The following is an 11,083-nucleotide window of genomic DNA, read 5'->3' as shown; positions in this document are numbered from 1 at the left end:
TACCGACTGTTGGTATATGATATACTTGGAATAAGATCACAATTGAGCCTTTATTAAAATTAAAAGATTTGGTACAATTACATCAGAAGTTGATCAGTCCAATCGATTAGTTTTTGCCGCCCTAACACACACAGATGATTATACAGTTCAGTTAGGGAGAATGGACTTCTTCAAAGAATTGTGCCCGGGTGGCAGTGTTTTAATATAAGGTCGCATATTTCTCTAATGGCCTCCCTCTGGAATATAACCCACATGTTTAATATTAGAACAGTATTTTGAATGACTTTTTTATTTGCTTTTTAGGTTTCATATCAGATATTATCGTTTAATTCTTGCAATGGCATTTGCAATACTAGAAATTAATGCATCAGCTGAATTACTGCCCAATATTACACTGGGCTTTAAAATGTTTGACTCATGTTACAATGAGGTACGATCACTAATGGGAGCAACATGGATGTTGTCAGGAAAAAAAAATGGAGTACCAAATTTTAACTGTGACAAGGATCACATGCCATTGGCAATTGTTGGTGACATGCCATCTAAGGCCTCAATGCCCCTAGCCAGGATCTTGGGATTGAACAGATATCCACAGGTACATAACCAAATTGCATCTATCTTAATACACTGTGTCAAAAGACTATGGGGCACATTTACTAAGGGTCAAATTTCAAAGTGAAAAAAACTTAGAAATTAGCCCATCGAATTGCAATAGTTCGATATGGCTATATTCGAACAAAGTAAAATAGTTTGATCGATCGATTAAATCCTTCGCTTCAAACGATTCGAACGAATTAATCGATTGATCGAACGATTTTATATGAAAAAAAAAATAAAAAATTAAACTTAGCCAAATGTTGGCTATAGGTTCCCATAGGCTAACATAGTAATTCGGCAGGTTTAAGGTGGCGAAGTCAAAGTTTTTTAAAGAGACAGTACTTCGGTTTTCGAATGGTCGAATATTCAAAGTTTTTTCAATTCGAATCAAAGTCGAATTCGGCCTATTCGATGGTCGAAGTACCAAAAAATTACATTGAAATTCGAAGTTTTTGAATTCGAAAATGCATTTTGACCTCTTAATGATCATGGCAGATTTATGCCTTCAAGAGGTCCTTGAAGACCCTTGATGAAAATGATTTTCTTGCTTTAGAGTTATTGTTGGCAAGGAAGCTTATTTTATCATTTCCGATTGAAGTGTTGAACAGAATAGACCAATGTTTCTTGGAAACCAAATTATGTATGTTAACATTATTACCAGCTTTCTCAGTATATATTTTTGTTGGTTTTTCAACAGGTTAGCTATGCTTCAGGCCAACCCTTACTGAGTGATAAGATACAGTTCCCATCTTTTCTCAGGACAACGTATAATGTTGACTATGAATGGTTTGCCATTGCTCAGTTGGTTAAGTATTTTAACTGGACCTGGGTGGGTATGATATGCTCAGATAATGACTTGGGCAGGTCAGGTGTTCAGCTGTTAACTAGAGAAATAGAGAAAAATGGTGGATGCATTGCATTTCAAGATACACTTCCCATAAGCAACTCCATGGATTCCATCTACCGTATCATTGATGTCATCAAGAAATCCAGAACAACGGTGATTGTTTTATTGTGCACCATAGAAAACCTAGTATCGTTAATGGAAGAGATTTCTTTTCAAAATATCACTGACAAAGTTTGGGTGGGAACATCTGGCTGGTCCATTACTTCTGATTTCCCTAGGATAGAAACTTTAACAACCTTAAATGGGAGCCTTGGAATAGCAACTAAAAATGGGAATATTCCAGGGTTTAAGGAATTTCTTTACAGCATCCATCCTTCCATATTTCCAGATGATCCTTACATGAAGACATTTTGGGAGAATGCTTTTCATTGTGTTTGGCCAGGAAATGATGCCTACAATAATACATCTCCAGCACTGCTTAAAAATGGCACTGTTTGGTGCACAGGAAAGGAGAGGCTGGACAGTATTGATGTAAATATATATGATGTCTACAATTTTAAATATACATACAAAGTACATAACGCTGTCTTTGCAGTAGCTCATTCTTTGCACCAGATGAAGAACTGTGTTCCAGGGAAAGGGCCTTTCAAAAATGGATCCTGTGCTGATATTTATAACCATCAGCCTTGGCAGGTACTGTATATCACTCTTTTAGACAACGTGTTTGAGGACAGCAAAGTATGAAATGCTTTATTGATTTCTTAAAAATCTTTTTGGCAACCCTTTTGAAATAAAAAAAGTAGGGTTGCCCTGTAACATTTTTACTGGCTAACAAGGTACAGCAACTTTACCTGCAATTATAATGTAACATTAAAAACCAAAAAGAGAATGGCAGCCACTATTAAAGGAAAATGAGAGTATTATAGTTTTTCTCTGAAGTTGATTTACATGGCACAGAACTTATATATCAACATTAAAGCCACATTATTATATGTGATATCCAGAGATGGAAGAAGGCCTCAAGACTGAAAATTAGTTTGTCTTAAGGTAAACAAAGCCTTAGAGAAGTCAGGCTTAAATGATAGTGGCAGATAACTACCTTTATAGCTAGGGATGGGCGAATTTGACCCGTTTCGCTTCGCCAAAAATTCGCCGCCGGCGAAATGTCGCAGACGCCCATTAAAGTCTATGGGCGTCAAAAAAATTTAGTCGCGCGGCAAAATTGTTTTTTTTTTTTTTGATGCACGCTGCCATACAAGTCTATGGGCGTAATTTTTTCGGTGAAACGAGGCGAAAAAATTCGCCCATCCCTATTTATAGCACATTGTAGGATATACAAGTTGAACTAGTATGAGCACCTGTACTTTTACGAAGAGACTTAATGTGGTGTCATGTACTAAGTGATAAGGACATAAGTGGTTAGGAGTCAGTAAAATATTACTGTAAACCCTTGTTGTGAGCTGTAAGTATTGTGGTAGAGTTAGGCAGACACCTGTGGTGTGGATACTACTAATGTGGACTTGGTTATGTGATGCTATGAATATTGATATACCAGGTAAAGTACCTTGCACTAAGTTATTGGGGTAATTTACTACATGCAGAGCAGGGTCCCTGGCCTGCACATAAATGTATTGCCATAGGTAAACAGAGCACAAAAACTACTTGAAAAATGGCGAAATGACATACCTGAGTTGGACATAGAGACTTGGAAGGAGGTCCTTGACTCAATCTTTGACCATATAGTTGTATTCAGGGACAGAATGGTACAATACAAGTTCTTGCACAGAGCATATCTTACCCCAAGTGTGCAGAATAAAGTGTCCCCAACTCACGTGGATGAACGCCCCCAATGTCACCTCTCCCCGGCAAATTTCATTCATATGGTATGGTCATGTACTAAGGTACAAAGGTTTTGGGGGGCAGTAGCACAATATGTAGCTGATATGATGGGCATTTTAATTATAGTTGAACCCCTTGGTATGCTACTGAACCAAGTAACTGACCTAGCCCCAACAGTAGTGGAGAAGCTTATGCCCGTAAATCCAATATCATGGGGTAATGGATCAAGGCACAAACAGCCCCAAATATACGTTTGTGGGAAACTCAGATCATACATGCAGTACCAATGTACAAACTTCTCTATACAAGAAGGGGATGCCTGCGAAACTTGAAAAAATATGGTCCATGTGGATAGACATACATGATGGTCAGAACTGAAAACCAAGGCATCACCCCTAACGAACCCCAGGAATAGGGAGGAAAAGTAAATACCTGCCCCCCCCCCCCAAACCTTCGCCACTATATGTACAGAACTTGGTACATACATAAAGAAGCAATGCACATGTTTATGTTAGGTTTATTGAAGTTCTTTATTAGCAAGTTAAAAAAGTGAATCCATAAAATGAATAACAATCCAAACATGGCATGAAACTGTAATATGTAAACTGTTACCATCAAGAGAAACACTGATTGTGATTTATGGAAATGCTGTGAAAACCTGCATATCAACCATGATTCTATGTGAAGCTGCATGTGTTTCATATTTAACCTTATGAAGATTCCTCCAATACTTCTATGAGGGCCCAGCTTAGGTGACCAGTCATACTGTATGTAGAATTCAGCTGGATAAAGTTTCCACTTTGTGTCTATAGAGAACTCAGTCTTTGAAATTGTACTTCATGCAGATACGTAAGTGTCCCACTTTGCTTTGCAAAAAAAATTGTGAAACCACAGAAAAACTTGCGAAATGCAAAAACAGAGGACTCAATGAGCGTTTTTTTTTCCTTATTTTTTGCACCGAATGCATTAGAGTCAAGGTGCTTTTTTCTCATGCCAAATGCATTGGAGTCTATGGATTTTGAATGATAAAGTTTCATTATTTGCCATTGTAAACCATAATGTATTTGCACAGTATAATGAAGGTCTATGAATTTTGTAGGTCTATGTATTTTGATTTTCAACTGCTATTTTTCTGTTATCAAGTATTGTCAGCTTTTCAAAAGACTGTTTGTAAATTATTTCCTCCTAGCTGCTTCATTACATCAAGAAAGTTGTCTTCAATAACACCGCAGGGAAACGAATATATTTTGATGAGAATGGGGATGGTCCTATTGCCGTAGATATCTTGAACTGGCAGTTGTTTCCTAATGGAAGTAATCAGTACGTCCATGTTGGTAGTTTTGATGCCAGTTCTCCCAAAGGCCAGGAACTTAACATTTGGCTAAACAGGATTTTATGGAATGGACAACACACCTATGTGAGTAAATATCTATTATATTTTAGGACTGCTACATGAGTATGTACAATAAAAACACACTTCCAGGCCTAAAACATTCCAGTAAAGGTATAGGATCTGTTATCAAGGATGCCCTGGAGGTTTCCAGATAAGTGATATTTCTCTAATTGGGATCACCATACTTTAAGCCTTCTAAAAAATAATTAAAATGTTAAATAAACCCAAGAAAACATAATTTAATTAAAATATATTAGTTAGGATCAAGTACAAGGTACTGTTAATTTTTCAGAGCATTAAATTGCTATAGCAAATTTGATTTTATTTAATTTAGCACCTACAGTATCTTATTAAATCAGCTCTTATTTAGTTTATATGGCAAAAACTAACATTTGCACTTGGAAGCCAATAAAGATACACAGGTTATTTGGAAACCTGCTATCCAGAAAACTGGCCGTCTCCCATAGACTCTCTTTTATCAAAATACTCTAAAATTTCTAAAAAAGATTTCCATTTTCTCTGTAATAATACAACAGTACCTTGTACTTGATCCAAACTAAGATACTGTATAATTAAAGGGATAATGTCATGGCAAAACATGTTTTTCAGTTAATGGTGTTGTTCCAGCAGACTTCTACACTTAAATCAAAAGAGCAAACACTTTTTTTATATTTCATTTTGAAATCTGACATGGGGCTAGATATGTCAGTTTCCCAGGTGCTCCCAGTCATGTGACTTGCGCTCTGATAAACTTCAGTCACTCTTTACTGCTGCACTGCAAGTTACAGTGATATCACCTCCTCCCATTTCCCCCAGCAGCTTATCTACAGAACAGTGGGAAGGTAACCAAATAACAGCTCCCTGACACAAGATGACAGCTCCCTGGTAGACATAAGAATAACACTCAGTAGTAAATATCCATGTCCCACTGTGACTCCTCAGTTAAATTGAGTAGGAGAAACAATAGCCTGTCTGAAAACAGCTCCATAAAGAAGTCGAAAGTGTCTGTGACACTCACATGCTCAGTGGGCTCTGAGCATCTGTTGAGAAGTTAAGCTTAGGGGTCGTTGCAAATGATCAAGCAGAAAATGAGGTTGACCTTTAATATAAACTGATGCTACAGGACTGATTATTACATTCTGGTGCTAATTGCACTGGTTTATGTGCTGCCATGTAGTAATTATCTGTATTAATTACTAATCAGACTTATATTGTGACATTTCTATTCTATGTGTACTGTATATTGTGAGTGGGTCCCTAAGCTCAGTAAGTGACAGCAGCACAGAGCATGTGCAGTGAATCAGCAGAAAAGAAGATGGGGAGCTACTGGGGCATCTATGGAGACACAGATCTTTACTGCTAAAGGGCTGTGGTTGCCTTGGGCTGGTACAGAAACACAAAACATAATGTACAACATTTTTAGCTACTTCTTTAGTTAAACTTTAGTTCTACTTTAATACGTATTGGAGGCAAAACAAGCCTAGTGGGTTTATTCAATGTTTACATGATTTTCCAGTAAAACAAATAGCTAAAATATCCTTTTAGCACTAATTGTGAATGTGTCATGATGTCAGAATAAAATGGCTCAGAGTGCTAGTCAATGGCACCTAAAGACAAGGTGTTTATCCCGTATGACTGACCTTTAACTGAATCACATGTTACATCTTAATTACATTTGAATTAATCATGCTCATTCTAATATATATAAATGGAGGGTTAACAAATGACTATTAATGATGGGCGAATTTGCGCCGTTTCGCTTCGCCAAAAAATTCAAAAATTTCCAGCGAAATGGCGAAAAATTCGCCAAACGGCGTCTCGTTTTTGACACCGGTGTCCATTTTCGGTGCTGGCGTCCGTTTTTTCCGGAATTTTTTGGATGCCGGCGAATTTTCGCCAGTGAATTTTTTCGGGCGTTTCGCAAATGTTTTCACCGGCGGCGAATCGCGCAAATTCGCGCCTGGCGAATAAATTCACCCATCACTAATGACTATTTCTTTATAGGTCCCTGTCTCAGTTTGCAGTGATCCATGTCCCAAAGGCTACAGAAGAGCTGCACTTGGAGGACAGAAGATCTGCTGTTTTGATTGTCTTCCATGCTCTGAAGGAGAGATTCTCAATCCAAATGGTCTGTACCATAATCATTTAATTAAAGACATATACAGTATATAGATAACAAAGGTTAAAAGATAGAGCCCATTAAATTCAACCTACTGTTCATCAGGGTTGAACCAGAAAATGAATATAAAAGGCCACAACAGGCTGGTACATGTTGTGTCACATATTTATAGACAGCAGGTTATTTTTGTATTTTAATCGCATGGGCTACAATTTAGCAATACTTTACACAACACAAGTGGAGGAAGGATTGTATATATTGCTCAATGTAAACTCTTCATTTTCTTTTCTTACATGAATTTTTTTGTTTTGCTGTTGGTCACTCACGTGCACAAATCGACAATTGCCCCTGTTGCCTATTTATTAAAAGTCACTCAAATTGATAAACATTAATATAATTCATTAATGTAACTTTGATTCTCTGTAACATTTGGGTTCTTGTATTCTAGATGGCAGTGAATGTCTGAAGTGCCCAGAAGACAAATGGCCCGACAGCAGAAAAGAAAAATGCCTTCCAAAAATCATTCAGTTTCTTTCTTATGAAGAGGCATTGGGCTCTGCTTTAGCTACTATTTCTGTCTTGTTTTGTCTCCTTACGTTTTCTGTGTTCTGTCTATTCATAGTTAAACAGGGGACTCCCATAGTAAAGGCAAATAACAGAGAACTCAGTTACCTACTTCTCATCTCCCTAATGTTTGGCTTCCTGTGTTCCTTGGTATTCATTGGTAGACCCAACCTAATAACATGCATGATACGCCAGGTCCTGTTTGCCATCATTTTTTCCCTTTGCGTTTCTGCCTTATTAGCAAAGACTATCACTGTCATACTGATATTTAGTGCGACAAATCCAGACAGTAAATTGAAAAAACTGGTGGGACTGAAAATACCAATTTATATTGTCCCCGTGTGCACAATGATTCAGATAATTCTGTGCATTATTTGGTTGACCCAAGCAGCTCCATTTGCAGAATTCAATATGGCATCAGAAATAGGAAAAATATTGATTGAATGCAACGAAGGATCCAGAGTGTTATTTGCTTGTGTCTTGGGGTACATGGGTCTGTTAGATACTATTAGTCTATCAGTTGCCTTTCTGGCTAGGAAACTCCCTGATACATTTAATGAGACCAAATTCATTACATTCAGTATGTTGGTATTTGCCAGCGTTTGGGTGACGTTTATACCCGCTTACCTCAGTACTAAGGGTAAAGAGACAGTGGCAGTAGAAATATTTGCAATTCTATCTTCAAGTGCTGGGTTTCTAGTTTGCATATTTTTACCCAAATGTTTTATCATACTATTGCACCCAGAACTGAACAGCAAACAGTACATCACAGGTAGAAATACTCGGAGTAGTAATATTAATTAGAAACTTTGCTAGTTTAAAATCTTGAAAGGGGAACCCAGAACCATATTTTCCTAAACTCATAACTGAATTAATCTTTATGTTTTATGTACCCTAAAATTAAAATGTACTGACTGTATATTAATTGCTGCGAGATATCATTTTAAAATAATGTGATCACCCACTTTGTGTTCATTTCGTACATTTAATTGTGTGATTTCCACCTGTTGTGTAATTGTGTTGCCCCAAAAATAATAAAATGGACAATTGCAACTCGGTTGCTTTTTGAGTTAAAAGATTATACTTGACCTGCTACTCAGTTCCTTTTGTATAACACACGCTTTTTACTGCAATTGGTTTATGAGATAACTTACTCAGCAGTATGTGATAAAACTGATTTTTTTTTTCACTTGTATGTTTTTTTGTTTTTTTTTTTACAATTTATCAGTCTGGAGAGAAATGCATTATTAAACATTAAAATAGTTTTTATATTCTTTTCATATGCCCTAACTTCACATGCGAGAAACCTATTGGCAGTGATGGGTAGCACTTGTACAGGTATGGAGATAAGGACTGAATACCAACCAACTAAAAAACTCAATTATGGACTTGTGACTTCAAAAATGGGGAGTTTATTTAAACCAATATATGGTTGCTTTGTTTTATGCTTGAGAAAGGTCCCCCGGACAAGCCTAAACTTCATATTGTGATTAGTGATGGACGAATTTGTCCCGTTTTGGCGGAAAAATTTGTGAAATTTGCGAAACGCGAAAAATGTGCAAAACGCATTGAAGTCAATAGACGTCAAAATAATTTTGATGCGCGCCAATTTTGACGCTCATGACAATTTTTATACGCATGCCTTTTTTGTCGAAATGCATTTAAGTCAATGGGCGTCTGAATAATTTTGACCCGCACCATTTTTTATGCGTCAAACTATTCTGACACGCGCCCAAATTTTTTTGATGCAGCAGATTTTCAGCGCAGTTTCGTGAATTTATTAGCCGGCGGCGAAACGTGGAAATTCGGCCACTAATTGGTTAATTTATTCACCCATCACTAATTGTGATATGTTACATCATGTAAAAGAAACCTCATGTTGCTTCACAAAGAGACTACTGATTCATCCTTGTCTGCATATGCACTAATACTTGATCCTGCACCTCACACGATATCTGGATAGAATGGTGGCATATTGGGACTTTATATATATATATATATATATATATATATATATATATATATATATATATATATATATATATATATATATATATATATATTCTTAAATATAGTAAAATACTAGAAAATGATACAATTCTCTTTCATGTTGTGATTCAATTATCTGATACAGGTATATAATCACAAAATAACTTGTTTGTGTTCCTACTAAAAAAAAATAAAAAAAAACGAACCCCTTTCTAATGAATATGGCTAGAATTTTTGTATTTTATAAACTGAATTCACTGCTAGTGATGGGCGAATCAATTCGGCAGGCACGAAGTTTCAAGCTTCAACGCCGGTGAATAAATTAGAGAAACTGTGGAGAAAAATCGTCGGTGAAAATTCCCCCACATCAAAAAAAAGTGGGCGCTTCAGAATAGTTGCACACAAAAAAAACTGTCGCACGTCAAAATTATTTGTACGCCCAATGACTTTAATGCATTTGGACAAAAAAGGTGTGCGTATAAATATATGCGGGCGTAAAAATAATATTGACGCCCATTGACTTCAATGCATTTTGTGAATTTTTGGCTGAAAACTGGACAAATTTGCCCATCACTATTCACTGCAAAACCTAAAGTTTTAGCATCTCCATAACAATAATGATCCAAGACAGAAATTTTTCTCAGAAACACTGAGCTGACACTGACAGCAAACACATAGGGGCAAATTTACTTAAGGTCGAATATCGAGATTTAATTAACCCTCGATATTTGACTGTCAAAGTTAAATCCTTCGACTTCGAATATCGAAGTCAAAGGATTTATCGCTATTCGTTCGATTCGAAGGATTTTAATCCATCAATCAAACGATTTTTGTTCAACCAAAAAAAGCTAGGCTAACATTGACTTCGGTAGGTTTTAGGTGGCGAACTAGGGGGTCGAAGTTTTTTCTTAAAGAGACAGTACTTCGACTATCGAATGGTCGAATAGTCGAACGATTTTTAGTTTGAATCATTCGATTCGAAGTCGAAGGTCGAAGTAGCCCATTCGATAGTTGAAGTAGCCAAAAAAAACATTCGAAATTCAAAGTTTTTTTCCTCTATTCCTTCACTCGAGCTAAGTAAATGGCCCCCTACTGTTTAAAAGCAGAACATTTTTGATGTCTGTGCACTTAACAGAGATCCAATAGCATCACCAGACAGGCAAAACAGTTTTCACACAAAGAGATGGTCAGCTGAGTCCGTGTCAAGTTGTTTGACCAGACTGAGCATTCATGACCAACTTTAGTTAAACCTTTTTCATTTCAATCTGTTGCTGTAAATTATTTTTTTCAATACATATGGCATATTTCTGTTTGGAAAACATATTGACATTGACCCCCATTGGAGACTGGCAAAAACTGTAACATGTAGGGGCTAGATTTAACAAAAATCTAATTTGTGAGGTTTTTTCTACTTTGAATAAACTCTCAAATCTAATTTTTTGAGTTAATAGGCTTAAAAACTCCAAAACCTTGACTTTTTCAAATTTATAGGCTTTAAAAAACTCAAATTAGTGAGTTTACAAACTCAAATTAAATTTTGCGTGGGGCAACTCTTATTGATTTAGAGCCTGATTTTTTTACATTCGGGTTTTTAAGGGTTTTTTTTTGCTTAATAGATACCAGACAGTTTTTGAAAATTTAATTCGAATTTTTACATTTTTGTGCAAAATAATTTAAAGGGATACTGTCATGGGAAACATGTTTTTTTTCAAAACACATCAGTTAATAGCGCTGC

General features: G+C 36.4%; 1 protein-coding gene across 1 annotated transcript; it reads left to right on the top strand.

Moving 5' to 3' along the window:
• Positions 1-337: 337 nt before the first annotated feature.
• Positions 338-8,163, top strand: LOC121397644 (extracellular calcium-sensing receptor-like). Its single transcript, XM_041574701.1, has 5 exons — positions 338-595; positions 1,295-2,137; positions 4,473-4,700; positions 6,681-6,804; positions 7,244-8,163. Exons 1-5 carry the CDS (start codon positions 338-340, stop codon positions 8,161-8,163), a joined length of 2,373 nt encoding a protein of 790 aa, XP_041430635.1.
• Positions 8,164-11,083: the final 2,920 nt, after the last annotated feature.

This window comes from Xenopus laevis, chromosome 8S, assembly GCF_017654675.1.
Source record: "Xenopus laevis strain J_2021 chromosome 8S, Xenopus_laevis_v10.1, whole genome shotgun sequence".
In the NCBI taxonomy this organism is placed as follows: Eukaryota; Metazoa; Chordata; class Amphibia; order Anura; family Pipidae; genus Xenopus; species Xenopus laevis.
The sequence above is the reverse complement of the archived record's forward strand: the minus strand, read 5'-3'. Positions and strand labels throughout refer to the sequence as shown.